The sequence below is a fragment of the Nicotiana tomentosiformis genome, chromosome 2 (assembly GCF_000390325.3).
Source record: "Nicotiana tomentosiformis chromosome 2, ASM39032v3, whole genome shotgun sequence".
Classification (NCBI taxonomy): Eukaryota; Viridiplantae; Streptophyta; class Magnoliopsida; order Solanales; family Solanaceae; genus Nicotiana; species Nicotiana tomentosiformis.
This window is the reverse complement of record NC_090813.1, coordinates 110,142,836-110,168,757: the sequence shown is the minus strand read 5'-3', so window position 1 is coordinate 110,168,757 and position 25,922 is coordinate 110,142,836. Positions and strand designations below refer to the sequence as shown.

The following is a 25,922-nucleotide window of genomic DNA, read 5'->3' as shown; positions in this document are numbered from 1 at the left end:
TGGGTTCCAATTGAATTTTTAAGAGGAAAAGGAAAGATGATGGTACTATTGACAAATATAAGGCAAGACTTGGGGTCAAAGGGTATAGATAACGAGAAGGTATTGACTATTTTGATACATACTCTTCAATTATAAGAATTACGTCCATACGAACGTTAGTAGCATTAGCTGCGGTATATAGTCTTGAAATTCATCAAATGAACGTTAAAACGGCTTTCTTAAATGGATATTTGGAGGAAGAAATTTATATGGAACAACCTGAAGGGTTTGTAGTTCCAGGTAAAGAAAAAAAGATATGTAGACTTGTTAAGTCGCTTTACGTACTAAAACAAGCACCCAAACAATGACATGCGAAATTTGACCAAACAATGTTGTCAAATAGTTTTAAGATAAATGAATGTGATAAATGTGTGTACATTAAAAATGTTGCAAATCACATAGTCATTGTTTTTTTATATGTGGATAATATGCTGATAATGAGTAATGACATCGCCAACATAAATGTGACTAAGCGTATGCTAACTAGCAAGTTTGATATGAAAGATTTGGGAGTTGCCGATTTAATTCTGGGTATTAAGATCCATAAGACTCCTCAAGGTCTGAGATTGTCTCAATCTCATTACATTAAAACAATACTTGAAAAATTCAAGTTCTTAGATTTTAAAGTTGCAAAGACTCCAATTAACGTGAATCTTGCACTTGCCAAGAACAAAGGCCAAAGCATATCAAAAATAGATTATGCTCATGTGTTGGGATGTTTAATGTATATCATGAATTGTACTTGACCAGATATAGCTTGTGCTATAAGTAAATTGAGTCGATACACGAGTAATCCAGGTCAATCTCATTGGATGGGGATGAAACGAGTTTGGGATATTTAAAACATACCCAAGACTTTGCTTTGTACTACAGTAATTATCTTGCGGTGATTGAGGGATACTGCGATGCAAATTGGATCACTGGTTCAGCTGATTCTAAATCCACAAGTGGATATGTATTCACTATTGGTGGAGGAGCGGTATCTTGAAAGTCGTCCAAACAAAATTGTATTGCCCGTTCTACAATGGAGGTTGAGTTTATAGACTTAGATAAAGCCGGTGAAGAACTTGAATGGCTACAGAATTTCTTGAAAGATATTTCATTTTGGCCCAAACCGTTGGCTCCAATATGCATACATTGCGATAGTCAAGCGGCAATTGGAAGGGCTGGGAGGGTTATGTATAACGGTAAATGTCGTCATATACGACGAAGACATAAAACTGTTAGGCAGCTACTCTCTACGGGGATCATCATAATTAATTACGTAAAGTCAAGAGATAATGTGTCGGATCTGCTTACAAAAGGCCTAACTAGAGAGGTAGTTGAAAGATCATCGAGGGGAATGGGACTATGGCCGAGGACAAGTCATTGTGGCGGTAACTCTACCTAGAAGACTGGAGATCCCAAGATCTAGGTTCAAGGAGATCAATCAAAGTCATTAATGATGGTTCAATATTGTCAACTAAAATTTTGGTCCATTCTCGTGATGGGACAATGTTCAGTACCAAGGATAAAACATTAAGACTTTTTAATGGTTTCTAAATTTGATACGAGGTATATCAAATAGTGTATCTACGGGATGACACGTTTAGGATTCACCTATGTAAGTGTGAAGTGTTAGCCGTTTCAAGGAGAATTTTGCAAGGCCAGTTCTCTACGCACTTATGAAACCATGCAGTGTTCATGGCTGAAACGAATATAACAATGAGAACCAAAGACGGTTAAGGGTTGATTGTATGATTTATGGTTGTCTAGGTATACACCAAAGTTCGATGGTTCAAAGATATCAAATCTACCGATTGATCGAGTATATCCGACATAAGTTCACTATGAAAAGTTCAAAGGGAAACCTACTTATCCAGATGCAATTAATCCTTGCTTGTAAATCACACAGTTTTTTCATGCATATTTCTGTGATATAGCCATTCTCATTCTTGTGGGGGATTGTTGGTTTAAGCTTCTTAGAGCTTAAAATAGAGTGAATGGAAAATAATTTTTTTTTGAATTCCCTCTTTGACAAAGGGACATTGTCCCATATTGGAGAAGGAAAAGAGTTCTGATGGGTATAAATATATAATTGCACTTCTTCTAGCTCTTAAAGAGTTGAGAAGAAGGCAAGCCTCGCGCCGTCGTCGTCGTCGCATGGCTCGGCTTCGGCTTCGGCTTTTGCTTCAGTCAAATGATCTGATTGATTGATTAATTTTTTGGACCGAATTTATTTGTTAATATTAACACACTATTATTTAATCCAAATTATTCTGTTTCTGTAACAGTAATTTAATTTTTTCCTCCGTTTTGTTTTTCCCATTTTAATTTGGGTTTGGCAGTTTGCGTAAATGGCCATTTTATAAAACAGCCATACATGAAGAGTTGCAACTCTTCAGTATTACCCAACGTTTTGGCTATAAATACATGAACTCTCCCTCAGATTTTTCTTGCAAAAATTCTGATTTCTCCTTCTTCCTTCTGCATTGTTTTAACAGAAAAGAAAGCAGTAAGTGTGATTTACTATTGTTCTTTGAGTTCGTTGGTCACTGGGGTTTGAAGTACCGCTACATCAGTGAGGTTATCCATTCTATCCTGGGAGAAAATAATCTTAAACCTCGGGTACTAGGAGGGGATTAAATTCCTTAAGAAAACATTGTGAATTTAGTGGGCTCAAATTAATTATGTTCTTCTACATTTCTGGTTTTGCATTGTTTCTATTTTTTGAATATATTTTCGAATAAAGAATACTAACATGTGTTTCAGTAGTTCCTCAAATTAAGATAAAGCTTTGGAACAAAAATGAATTCAAGATCTAAAGTTAGTAGGTTCACAATAAGTATGTTCTTACCATATGTACACATCTTAAATTTATATGTATACATATAGGGGTATCAAATGGGCGGATTTGACTAATTTTGAACGTGTAAAAATGGGTTGAGTTAATAAATAAGCGGGTACCCGTTCAAAAGTTACTTGAGGTGAAATGAGCTGAGTCAAAATGAACTAAAATTTGGGTGAGAGCCCAACCTACTCAACTCTTATTGTTTTCTTATGAATTGTTTAATTATCAAATAAAACTTTTTTTTTCTTTTGTTATGGTCATATATAACATATCAAACAACAACAAGCCAGGTGAAATCTCACGAGTGGGGTCTGGATATAACATATCAAACAAAAAAAAATTATTTTAAAGATATTTTAGCAAAGTTACTCATAGATCAATTTGGGCTAAAAAGCATGCCAACTTTAGATGAACTGAGATGGGTTAGATCAAAATAGACTAAGTTCAATAAATGAGCGGGGCAATGATCGGCCCAACCTTGGTCAGATTGGGCGGGTCAAATGGATTTGAGTTCAAATTATCACCCTTATATACACATAATTCGAGCCTGAAATAGATAAACAAAGGCAAAACTCGTCCTAAATCCGCCTCGCCTCTGCATTTGGAGACTGAAAAATGAATGGCGGAGTAGAGAACATAGTAAATTATCATCATGATCAGGCAGGGGAAAGCATTGTTCTAATTCTAGACCTGAGGCAAATTATCATCATATCATAGAACATAGTAGTACAATGAAAAGTGTATGCTTTCAAATAACTGATGCTTCGTCAACTTTTGAGATCAGAAAATATTCAAGAAAAAGATAACTCAACCCAATATATTATTGCAGAGAGAAGCCTTATTTATTTGGATTGACAATCTCATGTTCATTTGGTGGCAGACAAAACTATAGCAATTCCTACTCAACTGTTGGTAGGAGTAGTTTCCATGTGGTTGGTGGAAAACGACTAACAGTAAATTAGAGAATTTTAAGAATCATCTTATTCGCTTTTCTTCAATTCTTTTTTTCCCTCCCATTGAAGTGGAAATTAACAAAGTCTGTTTAGATCAGATTCCTATCAGCTTCTTTAAATATATTATCACAAATCTAGCTCTATCTAACCCTTTTTTATGTTTGTTAAATGGCATCCAAGTTGGAGATTATGCCATAAAAGTGAAGAATCTCTATTATTACAATGAACCTAAATAATTGATGATGAGTGTTTCCCGTGTTCTATATATTTATTTCTTGAAGCACTTTGAGATTCCTTTTTGATGTGGTTCTCTTCGATATAGAGCCAATTTGACTTAGTTGATTGACACAGCTGACAAAAATACCTTTAATTATTAAATTTGAGTTTATAAATAAGTAATTAATTTGTGTTTGAATAAAAATGTTGGAACCGATAATAAGTACTATATTGGTGGTGTGCCAACATTGTCGCTTTAAAATGTTTCAAAATCACCTTATTTAAAGTTGTTCTAGAAAATATTAACCTAAAATTATCATTGGATGGAAAAGAATTGGAATTAAGAGAGATTTAGAGGTTTTGTTTCGGAAAGGTGGTTTGAGGATTACAAAATTATTAGGAATAAAATACTTGTTCAATTTCATTTGATATTCCGCTATTTCCTTATTTATTCATTTAATAATTTTTATATTTAGAAATAATTTAATTTTAATTTTTTTTATTTAAACCTTAATAACATGTTTTCATTATAAAGTTCGGATTGCATGTGAAAATTTTGATTTGGATTTTCGGTTTTTCGGATATTAAAGAAATGACAATTCAAATCCAATCCAACTAAGTTCGGATTGAATCGGATTTTTTAAGTTCGGTTCAGATTAATCGACTTGGATATTTTGGATTTACGGTTTTGAGCTTATAAGTTAGAGATGTTTCTTCTTTTTACAAAAAATGAATATTCAAATTAAGTACTCATAATAAATTGCCCGAGGGTATTGAACTTATTACTATTGACATATAATGAACTAAATATAAAGTTTAAGAATTTCGAATTTTCGAATATCCAAAAATTCGAAGTAACAAATCTAATATCCAATCCGAAATCCAAAATTTTTAAAAATTAAATCCAAAATCCAATCCGTAATCCGAAAATCCAAACCAAAAATCCAAAAAATTCGGATTTCGGGTTTGCCCAAACTATGCTCACCCCTAGTTTTCATAGCTACAACAATCTCATGGAATACATTATGATCGCAAATTCTAAAAGCCTTTTTTTCTTTCTTAAACTTCGTATCCAGTCAAACTATATCATGTAAATTCAAACGGGGTAATAAAAGTTTAAGTCAAACCAAAAATACTTATAAATTAAAAAGCTATAAGTTAAGATGACAAACTTATGATGTTTGACTAATTTTATCTTATAGTAAGCATTTATGATATTTACCAAAGGCGTAACTCTACTGGCTTAAAAACACAAGGACAAAGTTGAAATTTCAGGACATGATATGATGAAATAAATTACTAAGAAAAGAAGGAAAAAAAAAATCTCTGGCTTGACTAGCATTAATCTGCAGGAGCAAGTTAGAGATGATTTCAGAAAATGGAAAGATATTGAATGAAATAAAGGGAATGAACCATCCTCAAGTTTAATCTAACAAAGAAAGCTTCAGGGAATTGATGTGATATTACAGACTCAATTCTCGCGGCGTAGGGCAATCACATAAGATTCCCATATAGATATTTTGTGAGTTAAGTACAGACGACTAGTCAATTATATATCCATGAACTCAAATCTAAGCTACTTTGGGTGGCTCTCAAATCCCAAAAAATACCGTTAGTGAAGCAAATAGGACCAATCATAACATAAATTTGATCCTGCAGGTGAAATAAAATATACTAAGATTCACACAAATTAAATCACAGAAGTAGTCGGTCTGATGAAGTCTAAAATCTTATCACACCAACTGATCATCAGCTCATAGATCAAATGTACTTTTTTGTATTTGTTTTCTCAAGTCATATTCAAACTCAAAACCTGAAAAAGCCAAGGAGGATTATTCAATGAATCTTGTCTAAATTGCTCTTCAACATTCGGATTACTTTGTCTTGCACCAAGCTGAAAACTCGGATTCGAGACGGGAAAATTCTCAAGTCCCCATTTATGGCCATTTAGATCATTTCTTGGATTTCTTGCTGAAGTTGAAGGCTTTATAATTTGGCTAGAAGAGCCCGTGGAATTAGAAGAAGAAAAACTTGGTGCAGAATCAGAATTAGCTGTTTTTCTCCTGCGGTTGTAACTTGACAGGCCTAAAGTTAACTCGAGTTCAGTCTCATCTTCAATATTATTATCTTGACCAACTGATTCTGCAATATGCTCTTGATCATTTGGCCTTATTTCCAAGTCAAAACATTGACGGGTCTTCTTGTTTGAATCAAGAATATTATGATGGTTGACCACTTGATCTTTCACTTGTTGCCGGCTACTTGACATGTTTTTCATCAGTAATTTCTGGGTTTGATATAGACGATGAAGTTCGTACACCTGTGATTCGGAGAGAACATGAAATTAACATTCGTGCATACAAGTGTGCAACCAAAGACAAATATATAATGAATCAGAGTGTGATCTTATTATAATTATAAAATTTAAATGTCTTTTCACATGTGTATACATATAGCTCGAGTAAAAGTGAAATAGTTTAGAAGAATATATATGGGGATGGGAGAAGTACTGAGTACTATTTAGATTACCTGCTCTCTGAAGATTTCCTCGTGTTTTAACATGGCCATCTTCATGTATTCCTTATCGTAGGGATTGAGAAGCTTCTCCATTTTCAAAGCTGCCTCGGATTTTAGATTGCTTGAAACTGAAGAAATTCTAAGAAGAAGAAGAAGGGACGTTTCTTTAATTCCACTCAATATCGAACGGAATTTTGAGTTAATGTATATCCCCGCTTTTAAATCTCTACATAAAAGAAACAGAAATCTGGGTAAGTTTCTTGAAAGTGAATAAAGAAATAGTAGTCATTTATTTGTAGTATAAAGTAAGTTGATAGATGTCAAAGGCTGCTATCAGGCTTCCGAAGTTGTCGCACAAATGTTTTTGATGACTGAAGGAAATTAACGCACCCCTTTTATGGCATGTATGATTTTGTTTGTAATCCTTACATAATTACTGTCAGTTTGGGCCACGGCAATAATTAATAATATTACAATTCCTATAGAGCATGTCTTAATATCACTATCATATGAACAGTAGTTATCGTGTAAAATCAAGTGCATACCAAGAAAAATACAAGATATTTTTCGCCAAAACAATATGCACATGCATCTCCGCCAATTAAAGCCAGTGCTTATCCTCGACTGCTACTACTTTTTTTTTTCCTTCGAAGTTTCTGCAAGTTTCTTCAATTGTTGGGTTATAAGGAAGAAGCATATCAAGATAACTGTTGCAGAAGCGAGCAACTTACATGTTGAGTTGTACTATTTAATTCCCTTTAGTGTATGAAAGAAATTAAGGAAGAGGTTTGCTAGTCATTAGATAAAATATTTTTGAGTCTAAAACAAAGTGCATAATCAGATAGATCGTTACAAGAATTAAATGTATCATCACCAAAATGACTAAAAGAAGTTGATCGTACCCCAGACTAACACATGCAACCCTTTCATGTATATTAAGTTAATATATCTCATATCAAGAAACTTAGATTATCAAGAAAGAAAGAACAAGAAAATATGATGTCGACTAAATCTATAACTGGTTAAGGCACCAACATAAGTAAGATAGCAAGTAGAGACGACTGAATTGAGCTTCTTTAATTACCTGTAACGTAGTACTTTTATGAAGAAAAGAGAACAGAAGGCAAAAGAGGAGGAGGAGGAGAATTTTGAGGAGCTTGAAAAAACTTGAAACCCAGGCTTTCTTTCTTTTGAAAGAAGAGCTAACAACCCACCTTTGCCTTCACATTCCACAGTATATACTGACCCGAAGATAGAAATAAAAGAAAATAATTAAAAGAAGAATAGAATTAAATAGCATTATTAGGACTGCTGAGGAAGAATTTAAGATTCTCTTTTTACATACACACAGAAATCAAAACAAATGTTGTTGCATTTTTGGAGTTTGAGGAAAAAAGATAGAGACTAGCTAGTTAGGGAAGTAGGGAGGAAGCATGCCAAACAAATCCAGTGGCCTCAACCAATGTGGGTTGAGTTTTGTGAAAGAGATGCCCCAGACAAGTCCAGCACTGCACATAATATTTAAACATTTTCTAATCACGATAACAACATTATTAATACATATATAGTTGTACTGTCATATAATGCAGGGGAAAGAATAATATATAGTTGTATATATATGTGGATCACACCACAAAGGGGGAGTTTAAGGCAATCATCAAAATAACAGCTTAGGAATCACATGCAATACAAGAATACAATATAACCTTAATTCTGTACACAGTTGTCGCAACCTTTACCTTATATACTTGTAATAGAGTCGTATCTGATATTGTCCCCAATCCCCATTCCATTCTTGTGGCCTTAGAAGGGTAGAGAGAAAAGAAAGGTGGCATCACCTGGCCCGCCGACAATAGATCTGATCCTGGCCGTACCTTTTGTGGGTACCCTTTCGTATGATCCAAAAGTTGATCAACTTATCTTGAATATTTACCCACATCATGCTACGCCTCAATTATTGTACACACAAGATATATATATTTTTTTGTAAAACAATTATGTGTTCTTAGCTTATGATTACATATTTAACTTATATACACTAATATAAAAGATTTTTTTACTATTAATACATTTTTATCCATCATCGCAATAGTTATTATGCTATTAATCGCTGGTTACAGTATTGGGCTTGCTACTTATTGATGTACACAATTATGTTTTTTTTGCTCATGATTAAAATTTGGGGTATTATCACTTTTAGCTCGCGCTAGAAACTATTTACGTTTGGTAGCCAAAAAAGTATATAAAATTTGAATAATTTTTATATATAACATACAATATATATATATATATATATATATATATATATATATATATATATATACATACATACAAATTTTATATATTTTTTTACAGTGGTTATACAGTGTCATTTTTCTTTAAAAACAATTTTCCACTATCAGTATAATTCAGTCTTTCATACCAGGTCATTATTTCAGTTTCCAAGTTATCATATTAGTCTTATTGTGAAGTTACTTATTGAAAATCAACTTAATTTAATGGTAAAAATTTTATACCCCTGAAATGTATAGAACTAAAACTCTATGATTAATATTACTAATATAATATATTGTCCATCGATTCTGATTAACTGGATCTTGTCCTTAGCTCCCCACGGTGGCCAACGCATCAACCATCTAAACCTCAATTACATAATGTCATGGACATTGAATGCGACCATGTGATGAGCTTCTTAACTAAATAACTATGTGATGGAAACCATGGCTTAGATTCATTGATTGTTCAATTAGATTGTTTATGTTAGACTGAGTTAAAAGTCACGTAGGTCTACGGCCTCGAACATATAAGAGCATGTGCACATTTATAAGACAAACTTGGTTGGATGGATAGACTTCAATTAAATTATTTAGGGGAAGAGAATAATAGAGCTGGGTTTGTCATTGTTGTGTTTTGAGCTGTTCTAATTGGTACAGATGGATTAGAAGATAGAGATATTCCTGTTTGACCGAAAAAGTAATTTTCGACTAAATCAGTTGTATTTAGATATTGATGGGTTAAACTTAACTAATAATAATATTTCTAAATGCGAGTTTTGAAAATATGACTAATGTTATATAGAGCTGGTGGTGGATGGATAACATGCATTTAATATTCCGAAAAGCATGAGCAATAATGGAGAAATAACTAGCAATAAATAACAATAAATGACACTTAAGTAAATAGTAGAAGTGATTCACCCAATAAAGGATGAACTAGATGATTGTCCCTCTTGACAATGATGAGTGACAGACAAATCCTATAATGTTCGAATTATTCTCGTATCTGATTAAAAAAGTATGGAATAATATGAACAAAAATCTTGATAAAAAGGTGATGTTCATATCCTTACAAGAGAAAGAGAATCTTTTATTAAAAGTTTGCTCTTATAAGAAATGAATGTCACATGCCCTCATTCATTATCTTTTTTCCTATTTATATGAGACGTATCCCTAACAAACCCTAATAGTACAAGTGTAGAGAATATCCGCTAGAATATTCTCTTTGGTATTCTATTATAAAAACTAATCGTTACAGCTCTTTCTGTGATGCTCGACTTCGACCATTGCTGATTCCTCGACCACAAGTTTCGATGTTTCCTGGTCGACCTCGACTGACTCTTTTTCTCAATATTACCTTGCCCTAAATATTCTGGGGGAAATTTCGACCTATACAATTAGTCCCTCCGCTTATTGAGGTCGGCCTCACACAACCTTGATGAGCGGATTTCGTTTGCTGTGGTCGAGAAAATTGGACGAGTGGGTCGGGTAGCGATGTTTTAGACGAGCTGATGACGTGGCCTTTCGTGAGCCGTAACTTTTAGGGTTACATTGTTTATACACCAGAGTGACGTCATGACATCATGCGTCATCATGACATATTTTTTCGATGTTTTGCGTCGTTTCCCGTGCATCTGTCTATTGAGATTGCCGTTTACGTTCTAGTGCTGAGTAATTATGGCATAATTTCTTGCTTTTGATGCCCAAATTCTTATAAATAGAGATGTGAGGGCGTTCATTCATTCTTTACGTATTTTTCACATTGAATCCTTGTGCCTCCTTCTCCTTACTCCATTGTTGTGTGTCTTCTTTCGTGGTTTCAGTGACTCATGTTGCGTATAACCCTTATTTACTTGGATATCCTTTCTTTTGTCTGAACTATGGCTTATGTGTCCTCTGGTTCCGGTGAGGGAAATAACCTTGTCCCCTTGGCGGTGATTATGCCTCCTCATGCTGATGGCGTCTCTGTTGCCATTGAAGACGAGAACTTACCACGGTGGAAGAAATAATTCCTCGTGGTGATAAAGTTAGGTCTGCCTTCTCAAAGGTGCCTGAAGACGGGCCCGAGACCTCTGAGTCGGCGATGAAAGAGGCCGATCTAGTAGAGCTCAGGGATAAATTCAACATTCCTGATGGCATCGATTTGGTCCATGCAGGGCGGTATGTGGTACAAATCCACCGCCCCGGGTATTGCACGTTCTATGCATACCCCTTCCAGGTTGGCTACGCCCTTCCCCTTCTCCCATTGGCGGAGGAATTTTGCCGTTACTATGGCGTTTGCCCGGCTCAACTCGCCCCATATATCTAAAAGCTCGTCAGGATGCTTACTAAATTTGCGGAATTGACCGGGGTCGAGATCACACTCCAACATCTGATGCACCTCTTCACCCTTAGTTTCTATAGGGGGACAATGTTGAACCTTCGCCATCGAGGGGGAAAATGCCTGGTGGTGAAGATGGATGATAAGGCGAACCGTCAGTTCTTGCATAATTTTTTCTTTGTCAGAACTGAAGACGTGGTGGCCAACGCAGACGGCTTCCTTGAGACTTGGAATTATACTCGTAAGCGTTTAATCTTTCTTGGTTAAAACATTTGATCTGCCTGTTTAGTCGTAGGTTTTGAACTCTTGTTCCCTTCTTGTGTAGCCAAGACTACGCCCCCTCTTTTGGTCGGGGATATTTCCAATTGGGTTGGCCGGGTTCTGCCTCACATCGTGGGAATTCGTGAGTGGTCGGGCTTTTTCAAGAAGTTCGGGCTGGCTCCTTCCTTGACTGGTGAGTTTGTCTATATATTTTTGTTTTGGCCTCTTAGTCGCCTACTTCTTATAGTTTGCTTTTGATGATAGTGATAACTTTATTTCGATTCTTTCTTTTCCAGCCCAAGGATCTTCGAGGAGGCCGAGAGCTCCCCCTCCTGCATGCCGAAAGAGGAAAGTTGCCTTCTCTTCGGCGTTTATCCCCCTACGACCACGGCTAGGCCTACTCGTTCATCTGCTTCTGTTCCATGCTAGACCGCGGCTAGGTCTTCTCAATATTTGGTCCCATCTACCGCTGCCTCAGCATCGGTTTCTTCTCCGCCTGCAAATATTTCGACAGCGGAGCTTCCGGCTTCTCCTTTGTTCCGTCTTGTGGACGAGAAGGAGGAATCATCGCTGAGCGATGAGAATTTGGTTCCCCGCAAGAGAAGGTTGGTGGATGTCGGTGACGAGGTTGTCCGCGCTGTAGATTTCATGATGGATGACTTTGTCATTCACGAGACGGTAACCATAATACTTGAAGCTGACGTCGAGCAAAAAGCTGACGTCGAGCAATGGTCCGCGTGGACCCCTCCAGTCTCACATCGAGCTGGGTAAATCCCTCCTCCATCATCCTCATCTTAACAACATCGAGAGACGGTAACCATAAATCCCGACGTTTTCTGCTAACGACGTCATAATTTGGTTCCCCGCAAGAGAAGGTTGGTGGATGTAGGGGCCGTCGACCTCGGTCCCTTTTGCTCCGACGTGGAGGGTCAAACCCTCTAAGAGCTGGATGATGTTACTTTATCGAGGAGTATAGCCGGCCTCGCTCTCAGAGTAAGTTTTTTTATGCTTCTTGTTTCTGTCTGTTATGTTCAAAATTTTAGGCTTCGTTCTTATTTTGTCTTCCTTTTTTTCTTTCTCATTTAGACCATGATCATGGAAATCGAAAGCGCCCGAAAAGAGGTGACGTGTAAGGCTATTTTTATGAAGTTGCAGCAAAAATACCGTGAGTACCGTGGAAAGTATTGGGAAATTCGTATGCGGTTTAGTGAGGGCGACAATTTGCAGGCCCTTCAGATGAACTGAAGGAGAAGGATGACGAGCTGGTGAGGGTCATCGAGAGGTGCAGCGTCCTTAAGGGGACGCTGAGAAATAAAAAGGAAGAGCTCGAGGTTAGCAGGGTCATGGAGGCTCAATGTGGCGATCTCCAGACATAGGTGGTCGAGCTGCGCAGGTAGTTGGAGGAGTGTCATTTACAGATGGAGGTTCTTCACGACGATATAACTGAGAATCAGAACGAGCTGGAGAGGGCGGAGTCTACTCGGTTGGCGGTTTCGAGGAAGGCGGAGGCCCTCGAGGTAGTGATATGGACTCTCCGTTATGAGCGGGAGAGCGACTTAGAGACAACAAGACTTAAAGAGGAGCGGCTTGATGAGAGTATTGAGGAATTAGAGAGAGACAACTCCCCCCTTCAGGACCAAGTGGCCGCCTTAGAGGCTAAGAAGGCTCAAATGCTTGTCCAACCATCATCTTCTCATATTTCAAATTTCCCAAACATTCCCCGGGACCTGTACGAGGAATGGATTCACGTTGAGGCTCAGTTGGATGTGTTCCAAGATTTGCATGCGGCTGGATATGTTCCTGGGGCCGCCCTTGAAGATGCTCGTGTTAAGGCTTGTGAAGCTTGAATTGCTTACGGGTATGATCCTGCTACGCAAGAGGCCGGTGGGGGGGACGAAGATGTAGACCAACTTGAGTGAAACGCCCGGTATGACGCTGCATATCCTGAGGGCGAAGGAGGCGATAATGAGGGTGTTGTCGGTCGAGAGAGCGACGTAGTTGAGGGCTAAGTCGGCGAGGATGATGCGGGTGATGAGGGCGGTGGCCATTAATCTTCTTTTTTTCTCTTTTTGTATACTTTTGTGTGTAGTTGGTGGCGTCTTCATGAGCCTTTGTAAAAATATTCTAAGTATGAAATATCAGCTTTGTTATGTGCATTTGATTCTCTTCCTGTGGTTCGTACTTGTATGTTTTTTGATTTTGTCGCTTGGTTGTCTTGATTTTCTAGCCGTGATCACTCGGTTTGAATATGGTCTTATCAAAACTTAACTTTGATTATGGCCGAGGGCCAGTAGATGTTAGGTCAAATAGGGTCGAACATAACGTATGTTTGACTATGGCCGAGGGCGGATAGGTGTTGGTTCTAACAAGGTCGAACACATCCTACATTTAACTATAGTCGAGGGGCTAGTAGGTATTGGTCTGAATAAGGTCGAACACAACTTGTGTTTAACTATGGCTGAGGGCCAATAGGTGTTGGTTCGAACGAGGTCGAACATAACATATATTTAACTATGTTCGAGGGCCAGTAGATGTTAGTTCGAACAAGGTCGAACATAACATATGTTTGACTAAGGCCGAGGGCCGATAGGTGTTGGTTTGAACAAGGTCGAACATATCTTATGTTAAACTATGGTCGAGGGCCAGTAGGTATTGGTCCGAACAGGGTCGAACAAAAACTTATCTAGGTGCGGAGTTTGTCGACATCGTCAACTTTAAACATTGTTGCATTGGTTGTACATTTGGAGAAATAGAAATAAACTTCATGTATTGTTGCTTTGTACATACACTTTGGAGAATTTTACAAATTTTCGGGCGTTGGCTGGCATTCCATTCCTAGTCCCAGTCTATCTAGTCCCTTCATTGGTCGACCTGGAGAAGGGTTAAGAGGTCGAGCAATGAACTAGCCGTCCTGTGCCTCCGCCTTTGTGTACTTCGACTTGAGGTGTCCCCTTCGTCGCCTTGTTAAACCCCCCCTTGAGAAAACCCAATTGGGATAAAACTCAAGCGAGGGAAAAAGAGTACGACTTGGGGGATGCCTTATCTCTTAGATGTTGAAGTACTTGAGGTGAGTGACATTCCAGTTGTTCGGTAGTAGCTTTCCTTCCATTGTTTCTAGTTGGAATGACATTTTGTTCGATGTTGCCGTGATCTTGTACGGGCTATCCCAATTTGTTCCCAGTTTGCCTTTCTGTGGGTCTTTGCTTGCTTGTGTTTTAGCTTTAAGCATGTAGTCCCCGACTTTGAGTGGCCTGACCTTTGCCTTTTTGTTATAATAACGGTCTGCTTATTGTTTTTGGGCGATCATCCTTACGTGGGCCGTGTCTCTTCGTTCTTCGAATTTGTCGAGCTCCTGTCTTCTACTTTTATCGTTCCTCGGTTCTCTCTCGTGGGAGTATCTTAGGCTGGGCTCCCCGACTTCAACTGGTATTACTGCATCAGTCCAATAGACTAACAAGTAAGGCGTCTCTCTTGTGCTCATCTTCGACATTTTTTGGTAGGCCCCAGAGTACTTCTGGTAATATTTCCGACCAGCCCTTTGGCGTCTTCAAGTTTTTTCTTCATGATGTTCAGTATCGACTTGTTGGAGGACTCCTCTTGTCCGTTACCCGCGGGATGGTATGGCGTTGAAAGTATTCTTTTGATATGCCATTTCTCAAAAAATTCAGCAACGTTCTTTCTGGTAAATTGGGGTCCGTTGTCGCAGCTAATCTCTTTGGGGAGGCCGAACCGGCATACAATGTTTTTCCATATGAAGGCGATCACTTCTTATTCATGTATTTGGGCGAATGCTCCTGCTTCTACCAATTTAGAGAAATAGTCAGTCAAAACCAAAAAGAATCATACGTTACCTCGTCCTGCCGGGAGGGGCCCACGATGTCTATTCCCTATTTGATGAACGACCAAGGGGAAGTGACTGAGTGGAGGTGTTCGCCTGCTTGGTGAATCATTGTGGCATACTTTTGGCATTGCTCGCATTTTTTCACGAAGTCCGCTGCCTCTTTTTTCATGGTGGGCCAGTAATACCCTGCCCGTATGAGGCATCTGACCAAAGGCCAATTGCCGGAATGAGCTCCGCAATGGCCTTCGTGGACCTCTTCAAGAACGCACCATGTTTGATTTGGGTCCAAGCATTTCGCCATAGGGCCGCCATACGTTCTCTTATACAGGTCATTGTGGATGATGTTATACCTGGTTGCTTGCATCCTCAGTTTCTTGGCCTCTTTTTTATCACCTGGGAATATGTCGTCCTGCAAGTATATAACAATACGGTTGCGCCAGTCCCAAGTCAGATTTATGGTTCTTACCTCGATTTGGTCTATCGATGAGTTGAGAAAATGGACTACACTTCTATCTCTGGTTGCCATGTTTTTGGTGGCTGCAGCTAATTTGGTGAGGTCGTCTGCCTCGGCATTTTGTGCTCAGGGATCTGGTCGAGCTGGCATTCGTCGAACTCAGTCAACAACTTACAAATTTCGGTTTGTCATTTTTGTAACCTATGTTCCTTGATTTGGAAAGTCCCTCTCACTTGGTTGACAACGAGTTGAGAATCGCAGCGTAGTCTTACCTTTTTCGCCCCGTATTTGAGTGCTAGCCTTAACCCTGCAATTACGGCCTCATACTCGACCTCGTTATTAGTCATGTCTGGGCACCTTATGGATTAGCGAATCACTTCGCTGGTTGGTACTTCGAGTACGAGTCCCAGTTTGGGCGCTGATGCGTTAGACGCGCCGTCAATGTACAGGATCTAGAGATCCTGTGTTTGGGGAGAAGCATGGACGACTTCTCTTTCAACTTCGGGCATTATTTTTGCGCTTAAGTCGGCGACGAAGTCAGCAAGAACTTGTGACTTTATCGTTATTCGCGGCTGATATGTGATATCGTGCTCGCTCAGTTCGATGGCCTATTTGTCCAACCTGCCCAATAGCTCGGGTTTATGCAAACTGCTTCTTAGGGGGAAAGTCGTGACGACCGAGATGGGGTGGCATTGGAAATATGGTCTAAGCTTTTGTGAAGCTACGACTAAGGCCAGGGCCAATTTTTCGAGGTGAGGGAATCTCGTCTCAGCGTCGACTAGTGTTTTACTAATGTAATAGATGGGAGACTGCGTACCTTTATTTTCTCAGATGAGGACTGCGCTCACAGCGACTTCGCATACGTCGAGGTAGACGAGGAGACGTTTCCCTGGCTCTGGTTTTGAAAGCAATGGTGGCGATGACAAATGTGTTTTTAATTCCTTTAGGGCTTGGACGCACTCAGAAGTCCATTGGAGGTCGTTATCCTTCTTGAGTACGCCGAAGAATCTGTGACACCTATTCGATGATAGCGAAATGAATCTTGAAAGGGCGGCGAGACGGCCAGTCAACCTCTGAACTTGTTTTTGGTGGTCAGGTGTTCTGGTATCCCTTCGATGTCTCTGATTTGGTTGGGGTTGACCTTGATCCATCGGTGTGATACCAGGAAACCTAGAAATTTTCCCGAGGCCACGCTGAATGCGCACTTTTCGGGATTTAGTTTCATTTCGTACCGTCTAAGTATGTCAAAGGTTTCTCTCAAGTGGTCGATGTGATCTTCTTTTCTTTTGGACTTGACCAGCATGTCGTCTATATAAACTTCCATCGTTTTGCCGAGTTGGTCTTTGAACATCCTCGTCACTAGCCTTTGGTATGTTGCCCCTGCGTTATTCAGCCCGAAGGGCATGACCCTGTAGCAGTACATCCCCTGATAGGTGATGAAAGTAGTTTTCTCCTGATCCTCTTCTTCCATGAGAATTTGATTATAGCCCGAGTAGGCATCCAAAAAGCTCAACAGTTCATGCCCGGCCATTGTATCAATGAGTTGGTCGATATGGGGTAATGTGAATGAATCCTTGGGGCATGCTTTGTTCAAATATGTGAAATCTATGCACATCCGCCATTTCCCATTCTTCATTTTGACCATGACTACGATGGCGACTCATTGGGGGTATTTTGACTCCATGACTGAGCCATTTTCCAATAGCTTTTCCACTTCTTCGCGTACTACATCACTGATCACGGAGTTGAACTTAGGCCTGACCTGCCTTACTGGGGGTGAAATGGGTCGACGTTCAGCTTGTGTGCGGTGATTTTCTTCGAGATACCTGGCATATTTGCATGGCTGAAAGAAAACAAGTCCGCGTTAGTAGTTAAAAATTGACAGAATTTACCTTGTTCATGAAGTTTGCAGCCGATGTAAGCTTTCTTGTTGTGGTCATTGCTGTCTAATAGAACGGGGTCGAGGTCTTCTATGGTCGATTCCGCAGCTTCGACCACATCGGGGTCTCTGATAACGTCCTCGCTATTGTCACATGTCGACCTTGACCCTGTTGATTGTTATGCCTCTTTTTCTCCGTCCTTCATTTGTTAAGTGATCGTGCAGTCTAGGGTGATGTGGTAGCATTGCCGGGATGAGTGTTGTTCTCCTCGTATGCTGAATATTCCCTCTGGAGTTGGGAATTTAATGACTTGGTATAAGCTAGACGGGATGGCTCTCATGGTGTGTAACCATAGTCGCTCTATTATGGCGTTGTACGCTGTGTCTTGGTCCATGATGTGGAACGTGGTCTCCAGAGTGACGCCGCCGGCCAAGATGGGGAGTGTGATTTTGCCAGACGTCCGCTCAACTACATTGTTAAAACCAGTTAGCATGATGCAACGCGGAACCATCTTATCTTCGAGTTTCATTTGTGCAAGTACTCGAGGGTGGATAATGCACGCGCTGCTCCCATCGTCTACCATAATGCATCTCACATCGGTATCTAAAATTTGTAAAGTGATAACAAGGGCATCATAGTGAGGGAAAACAAAACCGTTGGTATCTGACTTATCGAAGATGATACTTTCTACGGGTTTATCATACCGTTGGTGGGTGATTGACCATTTGAGCTTGTGGGTTGTGGTGAACTTCACACTGTTGATGGAAGAATGGTCGTCGTCGTCGATGATCATGTAGACGGTGCGGGTTGGCGAGGGTGGTTTTGGCGGTCCTTAATTTGTTCACGTCCTCTGGCAAAGTTGGCCCTTCCCCAGTCGCTCAACAATTCTTTGAGGTGTCCATATCGTAGCATGTTTACGACCTCCTGTCTTAGGGTGATACAATCTTCGATTTTGTGCCCTCGCTCTTGGTGGAACTTGCAAAGGGCATCCGATTTTCTTCTTCTCGGGTCTGACCTCATCTTTGGTGGCCACTTCACCTTTGGACCGAGCTTCTTCAGGACGTAGACTATTTCTGTAGGTGACACACAAAAATTATGAGCGAATAATAAAGGGGGCATACCTCTTTCATTCCGGTGAGTCCCTGTCCTTGGTCTGGAGGGGCCCTCTTCGTGGCGGGAGGAGGATGTAATCGTCGTTCTAACATATGGTAGATGTCATTCCCTGTTGGGCCGCGGAGCTGCGAGGTCCCTTCTGATATTATTTCTTCGATCTTTTCTGGATTCGGCCTGAATCGAGGTCAGTCGATGAGTTGGTCCGTTGAGGTCGTCCTCGTCTACTCGGACCTCGGCATAATACGCATTGTGTATTTCATCCCAAGTAGTTGGAGGGTACTTCATGAGTCGATTTAACAGTTTCCTAGTCGCCCTCGACCCGTTCCTGCTTAGCCCGTTCTAGAAGGCTGTGACTGACATCCCTTCCGACACATTCGGCAGGGTCATCCTTACTCGATTGAAACGGGCGAGGAAGTTCCTCAGTCCCTCTCTCGGAGACTGTTTGATAGCAAATATGTCGTTCACTCTTGCTTCGACTTTCTTGGCCCCAGTATGGACCGTTATGAACTTGTCTGTCATCTCTTCGAAAGTTTCAATGAAGCGTGCAGGTAGTTGTGAATACCATGTCAATGCTCCTCTCGTGAGGGTATCACCAAATGTTTTCAACAAAATGAAGGATACTTGTTCCTTGGCGAGATCATTGCCTTTCACGGCGGTGACGTAGTGAGTCGTATAGTCTTCGGGGTCGGTCGTGCTATCATATATTTTCAGGTAGGGCGGCATTTTAAAGGTTTTTGGTATGGCATGTGGAGCGACATCATCACTATACGGCTGCTCGACGAATCGACCGACATCTCTCTTCGGCATGAGCTTAGGGGCACCCAGTATCTTATCGACCCTTTCTTGGTGTTCTCGCATTTGGTCCCGGAGTGCTTTGTTCTCATTCTCCATCTCCTCCATCCTTTTCAAAATGGCTGCGAGCGTCGTCACCTATACTGTTACTGATATTGTGAGTGATACTTATCGTCGGGGGAGGGGGGACTTGGTTGTGCTGCTCGTCTGCTGGTTGTATAACGCATGTCCTCGCGTTTTTAGTAACTGTGTCACGAGCGGGCTTATGGAGGACGCTGGTTAGCGTATCAATTAGCTAGGCCTCAAGGAGGTTTTTTTTGAGTTGGTGGCGTCTCCTCCACCACAGATGTGGAGGTTCCCTTATCAAGAGATTTTGTGATGCTGCAGTGAGGAGGAGGTAACCCATCTCCTCAAGGGGAGGCATTGGGCGTTGTGTCTCCGTCCGCTGTCTCGTAGCTCTCATCGATGACGTTCATGAGATTGACTGGGAGGTCACTTATTATTCTTGTCCTTTCTTCTCTGTTACCTCCCATATGGGATTCGTGTTCACAAAGAAAGGAGATCTTGTTCTTGCCTTTTTTAATTTTTTACGTTAATGATCCGTGCTAGTTATAGATCTAGAAGAAACTAAAAATTTAACTAGAAAATTTCCGTAGACGACGCCAAATTGTTTGATCGAAAAATATAATTTTTGACTAAAACAGTGTATTTAGATAATGATGGGTTAAACTTAGTTAATAATAATATTTCTACATGCGAGTTCCGAAAATGTGGCTAATATTATATAGATTTGGTGGTGGATGGATAACATGCATTAAATATTCCGAAAAACATGAGCAATAATGTAGAAATAACTAGCAACAAATAATAATAAATGACACTTAAGTAAATAGGAGAAGTGATTCAGCAAATAAATGATGAACTAGATGATTGTCCCTCTTGACAATGATGAGTGACAGACAAATCCTAGAATGTTCGAATTATTCTCGGATTCGATGAAAAAGTATGGAATAATATGAACAAGAATTTTGATGAAAAGATGATGTTCATATCCTTACAAGAGAAAGAGAATCTTTTATCAAAAGTTTGCTCTTATAAGAAATAAATGTCACATGCCCTCATTCATTATCTTTTTTCCTATTTATATGGGACGTATCCCTAACAAACCATAATAGTACTAGGACAAATAATATCCACTAGAATATTCTCTTTGGTATTCTATTATAAAAACTACCCGTTACAGCTCTTTCTGTAATGCTCGACTTCGACCATTGTTGACACCTCGACCACGAGTTTCGTTGTTTCCTGGTCGATCTCGATTGACTTTTTTCTCAATATTACCTTACCCTAAATATTCTGGGGCAGATTTCGACCTATACAATTCCAACACATATCATGACTATGAAAGAGAGATGGATTTAGTTTTTTTTTTACCATTTTAATAATTGGAATATATGTTTAAATCATGTAAAGTTGGCTACGAGTATAAAGGAAAGCGAAATCAACATTCAGCGAGCTAAATGTAACAAAGGTAAATGCCATCGTTTCAAAATTATACTGTTCAAATAGAATAAAAATAAATATAAATAAATAAATAAATATAGAAACTGTTGAATACTCTTAATATAAGAGAAACTTCTAAGTATAATATGCATTTTTTTGCTCTCATTGTTAGATTTCTGGCGCGACCACTTTCATTACCCGAGTCGTACACAGGAACTCTTAAGAAATTAATTTATTATGTATAAATTTATTAATATATTGTAACATCATAATTGTAGAAGAATCCAAATCAAAAAAGGAAAAAAAAAAGAAGGAAAAGAAAGAAAGATGCAAAGAATGTGTGTGTCCATATGATAAAATCAAAACAAAATGATAGCAGTTGGAGAGAGAGAGAGGGGAGAGGGACATTGAAGCACGCGTTGCCGGTTCAAGAAGGTGCAGAAGTATGGGGGGTGGTAGGGTCCTTTTGGGTTTGCTAAAAGGCTGAGCCCACGCCCTTAGCTTCAGCTTCCTGTTACTTGGTCCCATATATCCCTTTTATAAAAAATGGGCTATCATCACATATATAGTACTAATATGAGTAGATGATGGTACTATTAATTCTCACTTTGTGTTTCCATAATTCAAAACATGAATCAATTGTTATTCCCAACTTGACCTTACCTTGTTGGTGCAGTGGTTCAGTACTTCAGTTCTTGCCACCTTGGTGGATCTTCACATATCACCTATACTTGCAAGTAATAAAGCTAATCATAGCTCATTATTTTAGTATTTGCTATGGTTTGTTGGATGGGATAGGGTTGGTATATAGGGGTAAAGATGGCTAGCTAGAATTAATAGTAAGGATTTGTCATTTGTCGTGCAGGTGTGTGAATAGGATATGCCATAACCAAAATGAGCTTTTCTTACTCTCGCCGTTTTAATTTAGATGACATATTTCGTTTATCGAGAGTCAAATTGATCCAAATACTCTTTTCTTACTTCTTCCATTTTAATTTTGATGATATATTTCGCTTATCGAGAGTCAAACTGATTCAAATACTTTTTTTTTAAATGTCTAAATTTTAATTTTAAAATACTAAATTAAACTGATCCAATTTAATTTTATTATTTAGTCAAATCAACTCTTGATAAGCGAAATGTGTCATCTAAATTAAAACAAAGAGAGTATATATTAACAATGTACAAATTCTATTATATCAAGCTTGCGATAAAGAGTTATCTGCATTAATCTCGTTATATTAAAATAATAAAATTTAAATTCAATCAAGATAATGCATGCTAGTACATTTTCAACAGCAAATGTGCATCATCAATCTTTTAGTGTTCAGACCAAAGATAGAGATATTTTCTTGAATAAATGCTCTGTCCAAAACTCAAAGATCTTCAGCCACAATTTTTCATCACTTTACCAAGAAAGTCCTGCCAAAAGTAGTATGATATCTTCCTCTCTTTCATGATTCACTACTGTTTCTCTCCTTCAGGATCCACAGTTTTGTTTTGGCCCCTTCCGCTTTTTATGCTCTTCTTGTCAAATCTACGCCTAACACGGGAAATAGGAAAAGAAGAAAAAAAAAACACAGGAGCGCACCAATCCTTCTATAATCTATTACAACCCTTTTTTTTGCAAAAAAAAACATAAATTTAAAAATTAAAAATTAAATAAAATATTGATTCGTCACTGGATCAAGAGTTTTAGATTTTCATGAAATCTTGTTTTTGAGGTTACAGATAAGTCAAGACTTGTTTCTTTCTAACTATGGGGTTAAGTAAAGGGCATGTGTTTCTGTGTGTGCGATGAGATCACGGGTGGGATTATGAATTAAATGACAGGGACTAACTACTGACTAAACTGAATTAATTAACTAGGGATAATGACATTAATCATAACATGTATACACGCTAGCTGCTCACACAAATCTATGTACTATATATGAAATGTCTATACTACCTCTGTTTTGGTCTGTAGCACAGAAAAAAGTATACTACTAACATGCAAGTAGCTTTCTTCCCGATACAAATAGCACCATCATCCTTGTGCATTTTAAGAAGGCTTGCGAGTTATTTTATTCTTTCTGAGTTTCACTGCTAAAAACCTTTTCTTTGTCGCCAACTAGTGAAGCAGATATTCTCTTCTTCCCACGTCTTTGTAACATGGAATTCCATGAGGAGAAATTAAAGAAATATAGACATTAGACGCATAAGCCTTGAGCCTGGAGATCTAATTGCTAAAATCTGTACCTCTTTCCTAACGTGGGACAATTGTTGACAGGACTCTCACACTATTGATGATATTTAAAGAATAAAATTTTTATAAACTAATTTGTAACAAGTATTACATATAGTTATCTATTAGATAAATTAATAAAGATAAACTAACAATGCAAAAGTTCAGACAAATTATAAAAGATCTTCAAGTTGCTGGTCTAGCAAGAACTCTTAGGGATCGTTTGGCATGGTGTATAAGAATAGTATTAAATAAATTATATTAGTAATGTTGAGATTAGTAATATTGAGATTAGTTATGCTGGAATTATTTGTTATCAACTGTTTGGTTTGGAGTATTAAAAATAACATTCACTGCATAATTTTTTTAAAATTATTTGTTTATAAAAATATCTTCCACAAAACAATATTGGAAAGGATTTGAAATGACAGTTCTATCTTTATACATGCTTATCCATGTATTAAAAACTATGAAATGGTTAATACCATGTATAACTAATACATATTGAAAAATGCTGGAGTACCAAACAACCGATTATGTAATAATATCAAAGCTAGTAAATGCATATGGTACATCCTCCTAAAGTACACCTTAAGGTTATTCAATTTTTTATTGCTTCACACAACTTGTCCACCTAGCCAAAAGGTCCGCCAAGAAAGAGACTCAATTTAAAATGAATAATTGTACGTACTAAACCATAGAGGCAATATCATGAAATGGGTTCACACATAGTATTAAAGGTGTGACAAACTTAAACTCAAAACTCCAAATATTCATATGGACCCCTACAAAAGGGGATGATGATCTGATATATGAGATGAGAAGAAGAAAAACTATAGTGGGAAGGGTAGAGGCTCCACCAAACCCAACATCCTTGTCAATCAAAATTTAGGTTATGATCGAAACAGAGGTAGAAATGGATATATCACAAAAGGAGTTTGCGTCACCCACTCATGACATAGATAATACTACTCCTTCTAGACAAAAGAATGGTGAAAGACAACACTATCCTTAATAATTAAATTTATTTACAAAAACAAAAGACTAGTAGATAATTTGTATAGACAGACATGTATTATTGACTCTTGTCCCCATTCCCACCTTTGTCTCTGTCTGTCCTTAATTTCTTCTTCTTTTTATAGTCATCATACATATATTCAGGGGTTCCGTTTAGCCACACATATTTGAAACTCATAAGAATCATTTCAGTGGTATCATTGGTTCCCTGAAGAAATATTTCAGATTAGATTGCTTGCGGGCCACCTTTCATAAGCAGCTATTCTATTCTTTATCCATTTGTTTCTTTGATTGAGAAGCAAACTTCATATTTATGTTACCAAAATAATCTGAGTCTAGTAGTTTAGAGGTTACTCTTCTTCTTCTTCTTTTTTTTTTTTTTTTTTCCATTTTAGAAGTGCAAATTCGCGATTAAATATTAATACCATTTAAAGTGAATTGAATCTGTAAAAAAAAGTTATTAATGTATAGATGTTAAACCTTAAAATAAATCTTAAAAAGTGAGAATTGTCAAAACCAAGAGTCTCAAACAATTAGTGGATTCCACAATGACCTAACTTTTTGTTTAATATCAACGTGTTTTATATTTTCGTTAACAAGGTTACAAGATATTATGATGATCTTATTCTGGCTTGCGCAAAATAACTAGTGGAATAATAATGGCGGTTTAGAGATAATTTAAGATATCGTTAATCTTCTTATTTTACTTTTCCGATCCCAAGATTCGGAGAGCGACTAATAGCATGCGTAGACATGGATTTCTATCCGTCATCCAATTTGTTCAAAACCAAATCTTTCATTAATAAACTCAAACTCACCTACTCTGTCAAACAAAGAAGAAAAGAGGACCCACGTAACAAAAATGGAAGAAGGAACTACAGCGGTTGTAAATAGTAATCCTTGGCCTACTAAACGAGATGAAGCTTATATCTCGACGATAAAGTATTTACACATTTTTCAAATCTACCTATTCTCCGGTGGAATTTTATTTAATGAAAGAGTTGGAGACATCAACTAATAAATAACTGAAACATTTATATATTAGCACATAGTAGCAATCATCACATATACATAAAGGAGAACAAACTACCAGCTATAGTTTTTTACCGAAAAACAACAGCAATTCAGTATAATCTCACTAGTGGGGTATAGGGAGGATAGAGTGTACGTAGACCTTACCCCTATCCTCGGGTAGAGATGTTGTTTCCGATAGAACGAGAACTCCCCACCTTGCTCTTGGGGGGACTCGAACTCACAACCTTTTGGTTGGAAGTGGAGGGTGCTCACCACTAGAGCAACCCACTCTTCTCTAGTTTACCGGAAAATGGTAAGTTAAATTTATATCGTGATTTATAAATACGTGAATTAAATTGATCCGACTAAATAAAGTAACGAAGAATAAAGCGATTAAAATAAGAACAATCGAAGAAAATACAAGCCTAGGCTTTAGAATATTCCCGCCGGGATCGATAATAATTGAAAAACCTTGAATACACTTGTATGGAGCTTAAGAGAATGAGAGAAAGAATATTAGTCTTTTTCTATCAGTATTTTTTGATGCATTACAATAGAATGAAAGCCTCTATTTATACTAGAGCTATGTGGTGCTTGATTACAAATCATATCCCCTTAACTACCAATATTAATGTTATAATAGAAAGTAATTAAAAGTTAATAAAGAAT

General features: G+C 38.2%; 2 protein-coding genes across 4 annotated transcripts; one reads left to right on the top strand and one right to left on the bottom strand.

Annotated features, from left to right (window-relative positions):
* Window positions 1-476: 476 nt before the first annotated feature.
* LOC138905387 (uncharacterized mitochondrial protein AtMg00810-like) lies at window positions 477-2,235 on the top strand. Its single transcript, XM_070193908.1, has 3 exons — window positions 477-763; window positions 913-1,018; window positions 2,062-2,235. The coding sequence occupies exons 1-3, from the start codon at window positions 477-479 to the stop codon at window positions 2,233-2,235; spliced, it is 567 nt and encodes a 188-aa protein (XP_070050009.1).
* Window positions 2,236-5,698: 3,463 nt separating this feature from the next.
* Window positions 5,699-8,269, bottom strand: LOC104118528 (uncharacterized). Of its 3 annotated transcripts, XM_009629791.4 has the most exons (4): window positions 7,640-8,269; window positions 7,101-7,211; window positions 6,568-6,781; window positions 5,699-6,358 (listed from the first exon to the last, which is right to left on the bottom strand). In XM_009629791.4, the coding sequence occupies exons 3-4, from the start codon at window positions 6,646-6,648 to the stop codon at window positions 5,828-5,830; spliced, it is 612 nt and encodes a 203-aa protein (XP_009628086.1). In that variant the 5' UTR covers window positions 6,649-6,781; window positions 7,101-7,211; window positions 7,640-8,269; the 3' UTR covers window positions 5,699-5,827. The 3 variants fall into 3 exon arrangements, with proteins under 3 accessions (XP_009628086.1, XP_070052061.1, XP_009628087.1); XM_070195960.1 differs by having other exon boundaries at window positions 7,101-8,269; XM_009629792.4 differs by lacking the exon at window positions 7,101-7,211.
* Window positions 8,270-25,922: the final 17,653 nt, after the last annotated feature.